Here is a 15,452-nt window from a genome sequence, read left to right on the forward strand (position 1 = left end):
TTATTTGATACTGTTTATAATGCTGTTTAGCATTTAAAATCTTCATTTCAAAGCTTTACAAATAATGTATTAGGTGTTACTTATATCAATTTTGAGAGGGGCCTGGAACCTAACTCCCTCACTTCCCATTGACTTACATTATAAACTGGGTTTCAATTTACAACCATTCCTTCTGGAACTTAACCCCGGCGTAAACTGAGGGCTACCTGTATTGAAGAGAGAGCCAAAGTAATTATGAATAAAAGCCTAAGGCCTATGTATCGGTATGGCTGCCTGAACACCCTCTTAAAGCTTTTAATTTCCGGCTAAATGTAGATAAATCCCACTGCTCACCGCTAACATTTGCTCCCGCTGTTCTAGAGATTCCTTCATCTCAGCCAGCTGGAAGCGCAGGACGGTATGTTCATGCTTCTGTCGTTCACATTCCTACAGAAAATGCAAAGAACAAACACATGCTATTAATTTAAAAAACAAACTACCGACATAAAAAAGTAAATGAAACCTATAAAGAGTCCATCTGTGCCTGCCACCTAAAACCCATTTATAACTATCTCTAATATCCAGATTATAAAGACAAAATTTGTGCTTACCCGATAAATTAATTTGTTTCATGGTGGTGAGTCTACGATTCATCACACATGCTGACAGCTAGAAGGAGGCAAAAGACAATCCAACGCACCAGAGCTTTAAATCCCTCCCACTTTCCATGAGCTTCAGTCATTCATATAACCAAGTAGATGAGGAAAACAGAAAAGCAGGAAAGAATGCGGGGCAGAGAAGAACAAAACAAGTACTGCTGCCACCTGAAAGAAAGGGTGAGGCTCATGGAATTAATTTAGCAGTTAAGACTAAGTTTTGTTTCATCAGATGGTGAGAGTCCACAATTCATTACATGCAGGTATCTATACCTAAGCAGTAAAGCCCACAAAACCACCATGAAATAGGGGTGGGGGACAAACAGTCAATGCAGGACGTTACTGACCAGGCACTGCGGCCCACAGAACATTCTTGCCAAAAGCAGTCTCAGAAGAAGCATACACATCAAAGTGATAAAACTTTAAAAAAGTGTGAAAAGAAGACCAAGCAGCTGCCTAGCAAATTGGACCAATTGAAGTTTCATTAGGAAAGCCCAAGAAGCTGGAACTGTTCTAACAGAATGCGCAGTAATGTGCTCATGGCGAGTTTACGGCTGCAACCAAATAAGCCTTACAAATTAAGGCTTTAAGTCAAGCTGCTAAAAACAAACAAAAAAACATTTTATAAACTGCTATTATAATGTGTGTGGTTTATACAAATATGTCCCCAGACTATGTAAAGCATACACAAAGAGAGAGAAGTGCTCAACAAGGGAACGAACAAAAGCATAACAGTTTGTTCTATGGCTAGTAACCACCCTAGAAGCAGCCACTTTTTGCCCAGCATGTTCCATACTCAGTGAAGATCTTAACTATAGTATATCAGTCCGATCTTGACTAAATAGAACAGCCCAGCCCTGAAATACCAGGCAATCCCTCTCTGAACAAGAGAGACATAGCAAACCCCAGACACACATTTCAGACTATTGTGGGCCTCGTCAGTGAGGTGCAGCCATATCCCTCTAGGCACATTGGGCAACGGGTCATTGTCTGGTTTCCCACATCAGGAATGAACCACAGTGTAATAGCTTGTTCTATGGCTAGTAGGTATACATATTCATAATAATATCCGGTGGGCAATGAAGAAGCAAAAAGTTGCCCATCAGCACCTTTGTCCACTGTGCTTACCTCAGCTGCAGCAACTTTCTTCCAGTAGACAAGCCCGTCCTAGGAGGTTCAAGTATTGCTGCAAAGGATCTAAATCAGTAACAGCATCTACAGCCCAGGGGATTGGTGGACAAGTCAGTTTTTTCACCTGGGGAGGGCTGTGGATCCACAAGGAGGCCTGTGAGATTTCTTGCTGAAGAAAGACCTTTCACTGCCTGGCTGATAACTACTTGTCTAACCCTCTGAACAACAGAATATTTGGAGGAGATACTGGTCCTCTGATTGGTTATAGGACAACACTCAAAGACTAGTAGATTTGCACTTCACTTTCAACTCACTACTCATCAAGGAGGCAAAAGAAAATGACAGAGGATCATGGGAAGTGGGATTGATTTCAAGCTCTTCTGTTTGAGGTGTCTTTTGCCTCCTCTTAGTGGTCAGGAGGCGAATACTTGCACATGATGACTTGTGGACTCTCACCATTTGATGAAAGAAAAGAAGTCTAAAATTATATTATTAACCAAACAGAAATCCCTATAGTCTGCAAATGTACATATCAAGGACCTTAAAGGACTACTAAACACAGTAGAATAGCATAAACAATAAATGTATACTAGAAAGATAATGCAAAAGGACTACTCAAATGAGTAGCATTTTTTTCAGAGAAAGTTCAAAGTTAACACAATTTTCCAATGCATCATTTGACAAATATATATATATATATATATATATATATATATATATATATATATATATATATATATATATATATATATATATATATATATATTTTATATTATATGTGTGTGTGTGTGTGTGTATTACATAACCAAGCATACATATATATTTATTTATATAGGTTTGGTATATGTTTTTCTTTTACTTTTCAAAGCAAAAGAACGTCTGTTTTGAAAAAGTATGTGAAACACTTATGATTTTTATGCATTTAGATATTGTCCCATGTTTTTCATATTCCCATTGTTTGTCAACTTCCAGAAAATCCAATGTAAGCCAACATACAACTCGAAACTCTAGTCTTTAAAACATACTGCTATCTCAAGACCCCCAACATCTACCATCCACAGATTCCATAATACACAATCAACCAAGCCAAAATAAAACACCAAATCACCACACACTCAGTATATGACAACCTGCAGACCACCACTCACAGTGTAGAAAATTCCTTCAGGCCACCAATAAAAACAGTGTTCCAATACACACATCTCCACATATTCCCAACTTAAACAATATTCAGAGCCCAAATACAGCAACATGCCACTCAAACCCATCTCAGCTTCTTACTTTATGTTTTTCATCATACTGGCGTCGAGATTCCGCCAATTCTTCTTCCAGCTCCAGGAGAACTTCGTGAAAGTTGTCTACCTGATACTGCAGAGAGGTCTTCTCATTATCTAGCTGAGCATTTGTTACCATAGAGCGCTTATATTTCTCCTCTACTTCTGCTAGGGAATCCTGTGGAATACAAATCAGAAGTAGCAGAAAGAGTTAATAAGTAGTAGATAACAGAGGGGAAAGGTAGGGAAATTAATGAATGAAGAGAAAGGGAAATGTAAGTTAAATTTTTAAAAAATCTTAAATCTGACCAAGACAACCCCATTGTTAATGCCACACACATTACATTATAACAATGTACCTGCTAGTGTTATTGTCTTATTTGTATAATGATAGCTGACACACAGAGCCAGGACCTGATATAGGCATGGCAAGGATTAATTTCAACTACCTGGACAGGAAGTGAGGTTAGTTCCACTCTTCACACTGGGGAAAGGGATTTAATTAAATGGACACTGAACCTTAATTTTTTCTTTCATGATTCAGGTAGACAATACAATTTTAAACAACATTCCAATTCACTTCTATTATCTAATTTGCTTATTTTTTATATATCCTTTGTTGAAGAAATAGCAATGTACATGGGTGAGCCAATCACACGAGGCATCTATGTGCATCCACCAATCAGCAGCTACTGAGCCTATCTAGATATGCTTTTCAGCAAAGAATATCAAGAGAATGAAGCAAATTAGATAATAGAAGTAAATAAGAAAGTTCTTTAAAATTGCATGCTCTTTCTAAATTATGAAAGAAAAAATTTGGGTTTCATGTCCCTTTAAATGTCCCTCTCCAGTGTTGGGCAGTTACACAAGCTATATTACCTTCATTTCCTTCAGACCTTGCATGTATTTGCCTTCTACATCTTGAATCTGCTCCTTTAATTCACTGATCTCCTGACAGGGAGAACGGAAAGAAACGAAGGGAGACAGAACAATGAAAAGGAAAGGAGGTTGTTGAATGAAAAAAAAAATATTGAAAGGCAGAAAATGGAGTGTAGATAGAAGGTTGGGCTAGTTTAAGACAGCTTTGTATGGCTAGAGAAGACTTTAGCCAAAGCAATATGCATAGAAGCCTACACAATCTAAATGTCATTTTCTCTAGCCGGTTGGAGCTTAGCTCATCGCTGCATGCCTAGGCACACAACACCAATAATCTCCATTTAAAACAAGACTGTTTAGGACTGTGTGACAAATTCTCATGTTTGACTGAAGTGTTACACAGAGTAAAATTAAAAACTGCTTCTCTACAGTTAGGATCTATCAACTAAAAATGAGTTTTGATGAAAAACATGAGCTACCTTTAAAGGGCAGATACAGTTGCTAGTCCAATGGTAGGTCAGTTTCAAAACCTTACAGTATGTCTGGTTTAAAGCCAAGCTACTCATACTCCACAAAAAGTTGCAAACTAAAAATTATGGGATAGTGGTTTTATACTATACCCATTAACACTTTGTTGCTAAAATATTATGATTCTGAATTTGTGCTTAACTGCAGTAGCCCAAATACCAAATAAGTCTGCCCTTATGTCTCTGAATCATTCTAAGTGCAGTGAGAACATTTAGAAAAAACAAATAATATAGATAACCTATTTACACACTTAAAATGAGGAATAGTTTATTGATGAATACTTTGGCACATATCATTTCAGCTGCTTACTGATCGGCCTCTATTATTGTACAAAACAAACACATATACAATTAAAATGCCCATAAGTTGTCTTACTTTCCTACTGCTCCCCAACACATATACATTCTGCTGCAAGGAGCACATGGGTTTAAGATTTAGACACAGTGTTCACTTTGAAGAAGTGGCGGACCAGCTAAAAACAGCATGGTGCTATAAGCCAGGGCTCGAGGAGCCAGGAAGCCCTAAAACACCCATTGGTGTCCCCCATTTCCCCTGCCAGCCGCACCTAAAATTAAGCATGGGGCAACTGGATCTTTTCTACTCCTCACAACTGCAAATACAAATCTAATTTTGGCCCTTCAGACAGGTTGTAGTCTATCTCCCATACGTAGAGGGTTATGAAACACAAACACTTTATTTTGTGATTCAGAAAGCACACATACAATTTAAAAATATATATTTCAAAATGTGCTTTGTTCCCATGGTATTCTTTGTTGAAGAGTTACCTAGGTAGGCATCTGGAGCACTAAATGGAAGAAAATAGCGATGTCATCTAATCATGCTCTTGCAAATGGATAACCTTCTTGCAAAACCTCTACCATATAGTGCCCCAGACACTTCCCTGCTTTTCAACAGGCGGTACCAAGAGAATGAAGAACATTTTATAAAAGAAGTAAATTGGAAAGATATTTAAATGGTATGATCTATCTGAATCATGAAAGAAAAAAAAATCTTGTTTCATATCCCTTTAAAGAGACAATAAACACTTACTATAATAATATACATAATAGAAATTATAATTATTTATTTTGCTCACTTTCTCTAGAAATTAAAGGGATACTAAACCCCCCAAAAAAGATTCAGATAGAGCAGCCAATTTTAAGCAACTTTCTAATTTACTTATATTATACATTTTTCTTTGTTCTCTCTGTATCTTTATTTGAAAAGCAAGAACCCTGGATAGCGATTGGTGGCTACACTTGGTCTAAGCTTTTGATTCCTGCTTTTCAAATAAAGATAGCAAGAGAACATTGGCTAAGATGTGGAAATGTCACCTCACTAAATAAAAAAAGTTTTGCAGTGGGCAGCAGGAGGCATAAGGTTTAGAAATAACGTTGCAACAAAATAAAAAGGTAGTTGTTACATACATTTATTTAAATTTCATGACTGAAGGTCCATTTTATTTATAGCACTGATAAATCCTAGTGTTTTTGAAACGCCATCACTTTAAGAACCCAATCAATCATATTGTGCTCAAGTGTGTGTACAGTATAACCTGTACTGAAATGTGCAGAACACTTTAGAATATTTCAAAGAGGTATTTCTGGACAACAAAGTGATGAGCTCACTAAACAAATATGTTCACAGCACAGCTGAAATTATACGCAGTTAACCTTTTATTGGGCTTCACAAACCATTGAGCCGGAAAGTCACATTATAGAAAAGGTAAACTTTTGGCTGATGTGTTTAATCTACATCAACTAACCCCTGACTTAATAGTACATTAAACACACCTTGATTTTGTGTACAATGAAGCTTGTCCCATGCTCACTAAAGAGGCCTGTAACCTGCAAATCAGACAGCTTTTGTATAGGTAACGTGCAGCATTTTGAAAACCTAAAAAAGCAAAGATGACTTTGCTTTTTGGATTTTCTTGGAAACATTAGAGATTTTATACATAAAGGGACATTAACCCACTTTTACACTGATCATTATTAAAGCTGTATAACAGCTCTTTGTTTCTAATAGCAAACTAATTGTATTTAAAATGATTAAATAAGGTCAATTGTATAATGTTATATACCAGCAAATCCATGAAAGCAGACATATATATCAAAGGGACTGCCACTTCCTGTAAATAAACTGGCGTAGGGAGTGAGATCTGATAACATACAGGCTAAAGAGCTGTAAGACTTCTGCAAAACTCACCTTGATTTCTCGGATTGATGCCTCTGTGTCAACAGATATAGAAGTGTCTCCACTGCCCCTCCGGGAGGACGACCCACCCAAGGAGGCCAAGGTGGCTGCTGACAAACTGGATGCAGAGCGAGACCCCTGTAAAGAATAAAGCAAATTAGACTAATGTAAAAAGGAGTAGAAAAGTGACACATGGCCATAATAAAATGATATGAAACCCAACAATTTCCATGATTCAGATAGAGAATCCAATTTTAAAAAACTTTCCAATTTACTTTTATTTAATTTGCTTAATTTTGTTAGTATTCTTTGTTGAAGAAGCAGCAATGCACCACTGGGAGCTAGTTAACACACTGGGTGAGCCAATAACATGAAGTATATATGAGCAGCAACCAATCAGCAGCTCTTGAGCCTACCTAAGTATCCTCTTCAACAAATGATACCAAGAGAACAAAACAAATTAGATAATATAAGTAATTTGGAAAGTTGTTTAAAATTGCAAGCTCTATCTGAACCATGAAAGAATAAAAAATGGGTTTAATGTCCATTTGATCAGCTTAACCACCTTTATCAAAAAAGGTTAATAAATACACATTTTAAACAGCTTTTGTCATAAAAATTTGCAGGGTTCTCAGGTTAAACCCAACAAAATGTACTTGATAATTTCTATCTGGACTTATTTCCTATGGTCAACAGTAAATAAGCCCCTGCAATGCTCTGAAATCACTGAACACCTGTAGCCCAGTTACTGTGAAGTGACAAAAGCACGATTTGCAGAGATTATTACAGCAAAAGCAGGCAACACAATTAACAAAATTCATATTGCATGGTTTACATCTTACGAGGGATCTAATTTTGAGCTCAGTGTATGGATAATCCTGCTTCATAGGATCAGCCTTACATTTACCAAAGAAGGTCAGAACACAGGCTGAATAACTGAGTTATAAATCTGTAACTTTCCTGATTGGTGTAGGATTTTCAGATTCCTCATGGTAAACAGCAGACTCCCTTGTTTCAGATGATGGATCTAAGGCCTGTGAAACTCACGGTCATTTCCTAGGGGGTGTTGACATGTCCTTTTCTCAGCTCTCCTCTAACTGCACAAGCCTAATTACACTCAGACCCACTCTCTATACCATGGTACAACTAACAGCAGCATTTGCCCTCAAAATAGAAGCAGTATGGTATGGCTAATGAGGTACAGAATAAAGGCAGGAGACTGTGTGAGGATAATGACAGCAAAAAATGAGGAGAAAATGAGGCAATAGGTGAGACAGATATGGGAGATTTAAATGAAGGCTGGAAAACTTAGCAGAACACAAAGACCATAGCTACCTATCTCTGGAATTAAGATAACTTGTATTTTACCACCTTGGTTGTCACTCCCAAGTTATAAGGTTTAGAAAAAAGGTCTACAAATCTAAGATCCACAAACAGCTCTGGTTTTAGGATTATCTCTGCAGCAAACATAATCCAGAACAAGAACAACTGGTAGATTTGGGGACTAGATATAACCCCCCCCCCCCCATACAGTTCTGTATTTATTAGGTTACAATCTACTATTTTAATTAATTAAATGGAGTCTACGTTGTGATTTAATTACCATTTATATGTTGACTGTATAATATCTAAATAGATTAAATTAATTAAATGCATTCTATGTTGTGATTTAATTACCATTTATATGTTGACTGTATAATATCTAAATAGATTAAATTAATTAAATGGATTCTATGTTGTGATTTAATTACCATTTATATGTTGACTGTATAATATCTAAATAGATTAAATTAATTAAATGGATTCTATGTTGTGATTTAATTACCATTTATATGTTGACTGTATAATATCTAAATAGATATGTTCTCCAGTCTGTCGGGTTCCATAAGAATTTGTCTTTATTATGAGGTTATGTTCCAGTACAGTGTTTAATGAAAGGCATAGTCATGCTCTTAGACAGCCTGGTTGGTTTAAGTACAAAAACAGGAAAGAATTACAAATAAAATGGTAACAGTTTATTTTATCATTTTTACTTAAAGTGATGGTAAATCCTAGCGTTTGTGAAATGCTAGGATTTACCATCGTAACAAATAAAGGGGACTTTCATTCATTAAGTAAAAAATACTTCATTCTGAAAGCCCCTTTATTTGTTAGCAGTGTTCGCTGCACTGAGCTGTTAAAGGCAGCCCACGGCAGAACGCTATTTGGCCGAGAAGTGACGTTTCCAGCTCTTAGCCAATAACCATGTGGGAAATCCAGCTTGGCGCTAGGATTTACCCTCACTTTAACCCTTTGAGTGCTAAGCACTTTCCCACCTGGGTGCTAAGATTTTTTTTAAGTTTTTATTTTATTTTTGAACAAACTTCTTTTTTTTTTTCAGACCCCCAAGACTTACACTGTTGGAGTGGTAAGGTAATTACCTTTCCAATGGTGGGTCTTGGGGGTCTGTAACAATGCCGTACACTTCACATGAAATCACATCCCATCGTCATCAGCTGTTGTGTCTGAGAAAGCACCTTCGGCTTTATATGTGAAAATCAACATCTGCTCAAAAATCCGGTTATATAATGTAGAAGCTGTCTCCAAAGATAATGATGTACCGAATGTGTACCCGCAATAAGTGAGGCATTTGTGATCAAGACAAGAACAGATGTGTACTACATTATATAACCGGATTTTTGAGCAGATGTTGATTTTCACATATAAAGCCGAAGGTGCTTTCTCAGACACAACAGCTGATGACGATGGGATGCGATTTCATGTGAAGTGTACGGCATTGCTGTGCCAGAGGCATCAATCATCGTAAGGCACAGAAGAACAGCTTTCTGACTGGTGAATTCTGACTTTGGCCGTGACAAGTGAGGGTATACTCTGAAGCTGGGAACTAATGCCAGTTGATTGGCCACAACACGCTAACAAAGGAACTCACATAATTATGCATATTAGCCATGCGGCTGAACACACAACAGCCATACGTATTAGAAGCTTGGTGGGTGGGAATTGTATCAATCAGTACGGCGCAAAATAGACTATTCACACCTGAGCACAGCCTCGATGTCAAGTGCTACCAACAGTATATATTAAGCACACATAAATAGAAATATGTAAGGGGCGCCCTTATACAAAAGGCTAGGTCGGAAAGATAATTAAGTAGTGAGGGTATGTATAAAAATATTTAATTAGTTACAAGACCTATATAATATGATATTAAACTCATAAAAACAATTTATAAAAACAATTTCAAACATGGATCCATGGTACAATATTTAAAAGCGATTTACAAACAGTGTTGATATATCGTAACAGATACAATATGGAAAAAAACAATGTGGAACTAAAAATCAACCGCTCTAGGGTCTGATTAATAAGGTATAAAAATAATTAAATGATGGTAAATGTGTGCTGAAACAATAATATGAGAAATTTAAGTGAAAAACTAAAAATTAAATGTCGGATAGTTATTCAAATGTTCCAAATAGTCCAACCGTGTAATAAAAATCCAAGTGAAAAATAGTTCCAAGTGAGAAAAAACGGAGACGTGTAAAAACAATTCTTCAAAAATAATCCTTAATTAGATTTCAAGCCAACTTGGTGATATTGTGCAAAAATGAAGATAAAAAATGAAGATAAAAAAAATAAGAAAAATGTGAAAATATCTTTAAGTGAAGTCCTGGCGATTCTCAATTATAAACAAAAAATCCAAAACCTGTGAAAAGAAAATAGTACTTCTAAGTTATATTTATATATATTCACATATATACTGTGAATTCTTGGAACATGATCAGTTTGTGACTGTTTTAAAAGTGCCCACCCGAACAGGGACTTGAACCCTGGACCCTCAGATTAAAAGTTTGATACTCTACCGACTGAGCTATCCGTAGTATAATGACTGTATCTCATGTAGTATAATGACTGAGATACAGTCATTATACTACAATTTTTGTTTATCACAACCATTGAACGAGGTTCTGCTTAATTGAGGAGCACATTTACATCAGTATCCTCATATATTAATTTTTACAGCATAGGCTTACTAGAAGTAGTAAACCGGAAGTTAAGGCACATTCCCTTAATTCTAACATTTCAACTACAGATTGGTGCAATTAGTATCCCCCACTCTCTGATGTTGGTAAACATCATTAAGACTATTGAGGTCCCATTAACAAAGTGCCCCCAATTAATCCTTTCCATATCACCGGTGACGATAAATATATGACAACATCCGGTTTTTACCAACTCTAGACAACTTCCGGTTTGACGATAAACCTTCACTTCCGGTTTTTACACACACTGGATACACATCCGGTTTAGCGCAAAATCAAGCTTCCGGTTTTAATATATTTAAATTATGATAGCGGAATTAAAGAGAAGTTCGAATAATTAATGAACAACATTTATTTAGGAAGGAAGTATGCACTTATAAAGGGACATATTTTTAATTTTTAATATAATATACTGTACATCTATATAATTGACCAACGAAAATAATGCCCCATTCTTTCACTTTACACATCCGGTCACAATATCAACATCCGGGTCATAGGGCTACCAAAATTGGCGCAATTTTACACACATTTGGCGCCAATTGGGTAAGCTAAGGTAGTATAAAGGAAGCACCATTATAACCATATATCAGTCTTGAAAAAGGCCCTATTGGTGGGCCGAAACGCGTTGGCATATATGGTGAGTCACATTTCAATCATTTAGAGTTTATACTAAACGTTACTGCTCTATGTTGTACTATTTTCTTTTCACAGGTTTTGGATTTTTTGTTTATAATTGAGAATCGCCAGGACTTCACTTAAAAAAATAAGAAAAATGTGAAAATATCTTTATCTTCATTTTTTATCTTCATTTTTGCACAATATCACCAAGTTGTCTTGAAATCTAATTAAGGATTATTTTTGAAGAATTGTTTTTACACGTCTCCACACAAGTCATACATTGAAAATTCAATTTTCAGTATTCTCAGGAAACATGTTACAATAGAATAAAGGACCATAAGAAACAAACATAAAATAATATTAAAGCGATAGACTTCATATAGACTGTGAAATTCCTTAGCCCAGAAACAAATATCTTGATTGCTCAGAATTAACATGTCTCCAACTATTAAGCCGATCATAACAGAGGTTCTTAAAAAATAAACTTATATCAGTAACATTGCTTGCACTAACATTCTGCCTCTTAAACTGAATTATAAAAGTGAAACCTCATTTTTATTTATATTATCTGCTACCCAATCCCCTTAGGGCAGATATCGACCACTATGGGCCTAGTCACTCAGATGCATCATAATAGAGGGAGTAGCAGACAAAACAGGAAAGGGGCTATCAATGGCCGCTATATTGATATAAATATATAAAAGGTATCAGGGAAAGGAGCGATGGAATCTGTGTTCCTTTGTTTAACCAGTAAACAAATCTAGGGGGGAGGGCGGAGCCACTATTATGGAAGTAGTAAGCTCAGGGCAAACTTTATTAGTATATACTTATACCGAAGATTTCCCAAAGCTAGCGTATAAGCAATTGCTACAGTTATATACATGTGCTCCAAAGTTATACAAGATGTAAAGCATAGGTATATTTAGATAGTAGGTAGGTTACACCTCACAATAATGAATATACAATAACCCACATCTAATAACCTCTGTTTAGGAAGCATTAGGTCTAGTATGACGTCCTCTCAGATATTTGTATGTGAATCAATACATTTTGGTAACTAGTAATTAACTACTTTCTATGTTATACCCGATAAAATAAAATTGAGTACAGGTTCAATCTTAACACACTTAACTTAATCTGGTTAGGAGTTAGATGTTAATGTAGGTGCCTAGATTATTGCAGCAAATATAAAAATATTTTCGAACAGGTCATAATATGTTTGAATATAAGTCTAGCATAGAATAAGTGGTATTAACCAGTAACAACAAATATAGCCATCATAGCAAACCAGTTCAAACAAAGAACAAGAGACAAAACAAATATTAGACATACATTTGATAGGAACCTACAGTTTAAGTGGCAAATTACATTAAGCCCTTCATAGCAGAATACTAAAAAACCGTAATGCAGGTAAACAGTGACTTCAGAAACTAGGTCATGTAAAACAGTTGCAAACATACAATAATAACCGGACCAGAAAAACATTGTACAACCTTAGCAACGAATATCTTTTTTAACTACACCATTAGTCTATATAGCATCGTGAATGAACATCTCAGAGTCATCCTTATCCCACTCCATGCCACCAGGCTGAATAGTGCTCCATGGACTCGCAAACATTCTTAGTCCCCATAGTCGCAAGCCACACATACCAGTCAGTGAGAGCGCCATGTAGCAACCCTAAATCAGCTTCGGTCGCAAAGGAATCTATATTGCCAACTCGAATCAACCAGCTAGCCTCCAGGCACCGCTTGCCAGTACCGTGAGGGCGCCTTCTCAGGGTCTGACCCACAGCATCTGTCAGTTTGTTGTCTCCTGGCTCCCAGATCGCGGTCTGTGCAGGCTGATATATAGCCTCTGTCTTTGATCCTTAAGCGGGTGTCTGTAGGGCCTGAGGGACTCCTTTGAACATGTACACAGCCCCCATCACTTGCTCCGCTGCAGAAGCAGTCTCTATCAGCGACAATGCCCCAGACCGTTGCGCCCGCAGGCTCCGTGTCTCACAATCTTCCTCCTTGTAGGCAGACTTCATTTCCATCTTCACTCGATGCTTGCTAACAGAGCGTGGAGGGGAGGTATGTTTCGCCAGTATATAGAGGAGATCTTTCTTCATGTCTATAAACGCTAAGTCTATGATCCCACATAATCCTTCCATGACCAGGGATGCAGAAGTCATGGGATCCATAATAGTAGGAGAGAAAGTAGCGTAAAAGACCTCTTCACTGAGATTTTGGTAAAATATAAGGGCTATGATGTACCACTAGGTCAGGAAAATGGCCACTTGCAAATGGCTTCTGCTTCAGGCCGCTCAGAACAAGAAAGTGGATAGCCCGATTTTCTCGTTAGTTGTTGAGTTTAAGATGCACATCCAATTAGGTCTAGTTCTTCTCAATTTCAATCTCGCTTTTGGGTTAATTTACAGTCAGGTGAATGGCCATTTTTGTTGCATAAAAGTGAAATCTATGCGGAGCACTAGTAATATGCGACCAGTCTGTTGCTAGGCTAGCTCCGCCCCCCTTTCACTTGGATTTTTATTACACGGTTGGAATATTTGGAACATTTGAATAACCATCAGACATTCAATTTTTAGTTTTTCACTTAAATTTCTCATATTATTGTCTCAGCACACATTTACCATCATTTAATTATTTTTATACCTTATTAATCAGACCCTAGAGCGGTTGATTTTTAGTTCCACATTGTTTTTTTCCATATTGTATCTGTTACGATATATCAACACTGTTTGTAAATCTCTTTTAAATATTGTACCATGGATCCATGTTTGAAATTGTTTTTATAAATTATTTTTATGAGTTTAATATCATATTATATAGGTCTTGTAACTAATTAAATATTTTTATACATACCCTCACTACTTAATTATCTTTCCGACCTAGCCTTTTGTATAAGGGCTCCCTTTACATATTTCTATTTTTGTACAATTTCTATGGGTAACTAGGGACCCATTTGTTAAGGGAGCCAAGGTCACTTTAGTTAGCGCTGTCGGATTAACTCTGTATTAAGCACACATAGCCAGTACTTTCATGCTCTCATGGGGAACGCCACATAACTGGTGTGACCACTTCGGATTCACTTTTTCTTTCTTTTGGGACATTTGAAAAAGATGCCAGTTAGGCATCGAAACGTCATGTACATCCCAATATTTTAAACTTTTTATAACATTAAAAGTTATTTTTTATATGATAAGACCAGTGAGTGCCGCCTTTCTTTGCTCAGTATATATATATGTGTGTGTGTGTGTGTGTATTTAAAGCCCGATGTAATGTAATTCCCCCATCTACATTATTATTTTTTTTGCCTCTGCCTGGGGAGTTCACAAGGAAGGCCCTGCTGATCCTCTGGCATCCACCCCAAGTGATCCTTGGGGAATGAGGTTTTTAATAGGGGGGGCCCTTGAGCCCCCCATGCGGAGGCAAAAAAGATAGTGAAGATGTTTGAATTACAGTGCATCATATATATGTTTGATGCAGTGACTCGATGCACTCTGAGAAGATTTATCATGTTACATTGGACTTTACCCACAGCCGCTTGGATAATATCAGGTTTACCCGGGTAATGCCAGCATAACCCAATTTCTTACTTTACCCGCAACACAGATACATACAATATATATAGATACATACAATATATATATATATATAACCCCCCCCCCCCAAGATAAGAAAAAAATAAGTAAAAACTTAATCAACTTGGTAATATTTTTTTAATCATTTGAAAAATGTGAGTGCTAGTTTTTAAAGTAAAGAGAAACACAAACAACTTAATCTCACCTTCTCTGTGAAGTCTTTGTCTGGTCTTTCTTCTATCTGAAAATAATAAAATGTTCTCATTACGTATTGTTTAAAGAGAAAAAAAAAATCAAGACACAAAAAAATGCAGTGTAAATATATATTTTGCCACTAGGTGGCGCCATTTCACGGCACATGCATTCATGTCATACGAATCTCGGTTACATAGATATACAACACTAAATTGCCAAGACAGTTAAGCTTAATTAGGTCAGTAAATATGTATAAAAAAAAATCAACGTGCACACAAATATAGCAACTTATTAAACATGAATTCTTATACTGAAATGCTTGTCTGTAGCCAAACTAAGTTAACACAATGTACATTTAGTCTCTGAA

At 36.5% G+C, this 15,452-nt stretch overlaps 1 protein-coding gene across 20 annotated transcripts in view; it reads right to left on the minus strand.

Annotated features, from left to right (window-relative positions):
- The window catches only part of LRRFIP1 (LRR binding FLII interacting protein 1), a 244,359-nt gene that overhangs the window by 61,578 nt on the left and 167,329 nt on the right, over window positions 1–15,452 (minus strand). For 18 of the 20 annotated variants that reach the window (XM_053698848.1, XM_053698839.1, XM_053698833.1 and 15 more), the window contains 5 exons: window positions 15,096–15,131; window positions 6,653–6,778; window positions 3,920–3,991; window positions 3,048–3,218; window positions 334–426 (listed from right to left, as the gene is read on the minus strand). In XM_053698848.1, the coding sequence (XP_053554823.1) occupies window positions 334–426; window positions 3,048–3,218; window positions 3,920–3,991; window positions 6,653–6,778; window positions 15,096–15,131 (498 nt within the window). The remainder of the gene's footprint in view (window positions 1–333; window positions 427–3,047; window positions 3,219–3,919; window positions 3,992–6,652; window positions 6,779–15,095; window positions 15,132–15,452) is intronic. The other 2 variants (XM_053698840.1, XM_053698835.1) reach the window with 1 other exon arrangement.

This window comes from Bombina bombina, chromosome 1, assembly GCF_027579735.1.
Source record: "Bombina bombina isolate aBomBom1 chromosome 1, aBomBom1.pri, whole genome shotgun sequence".
Taxonomy (NCBI): Eukaryota; Metazoa; Chordata; class Amphibia; order Anura; family Bombinatoridae; genus Bombina; species Bombina bombina.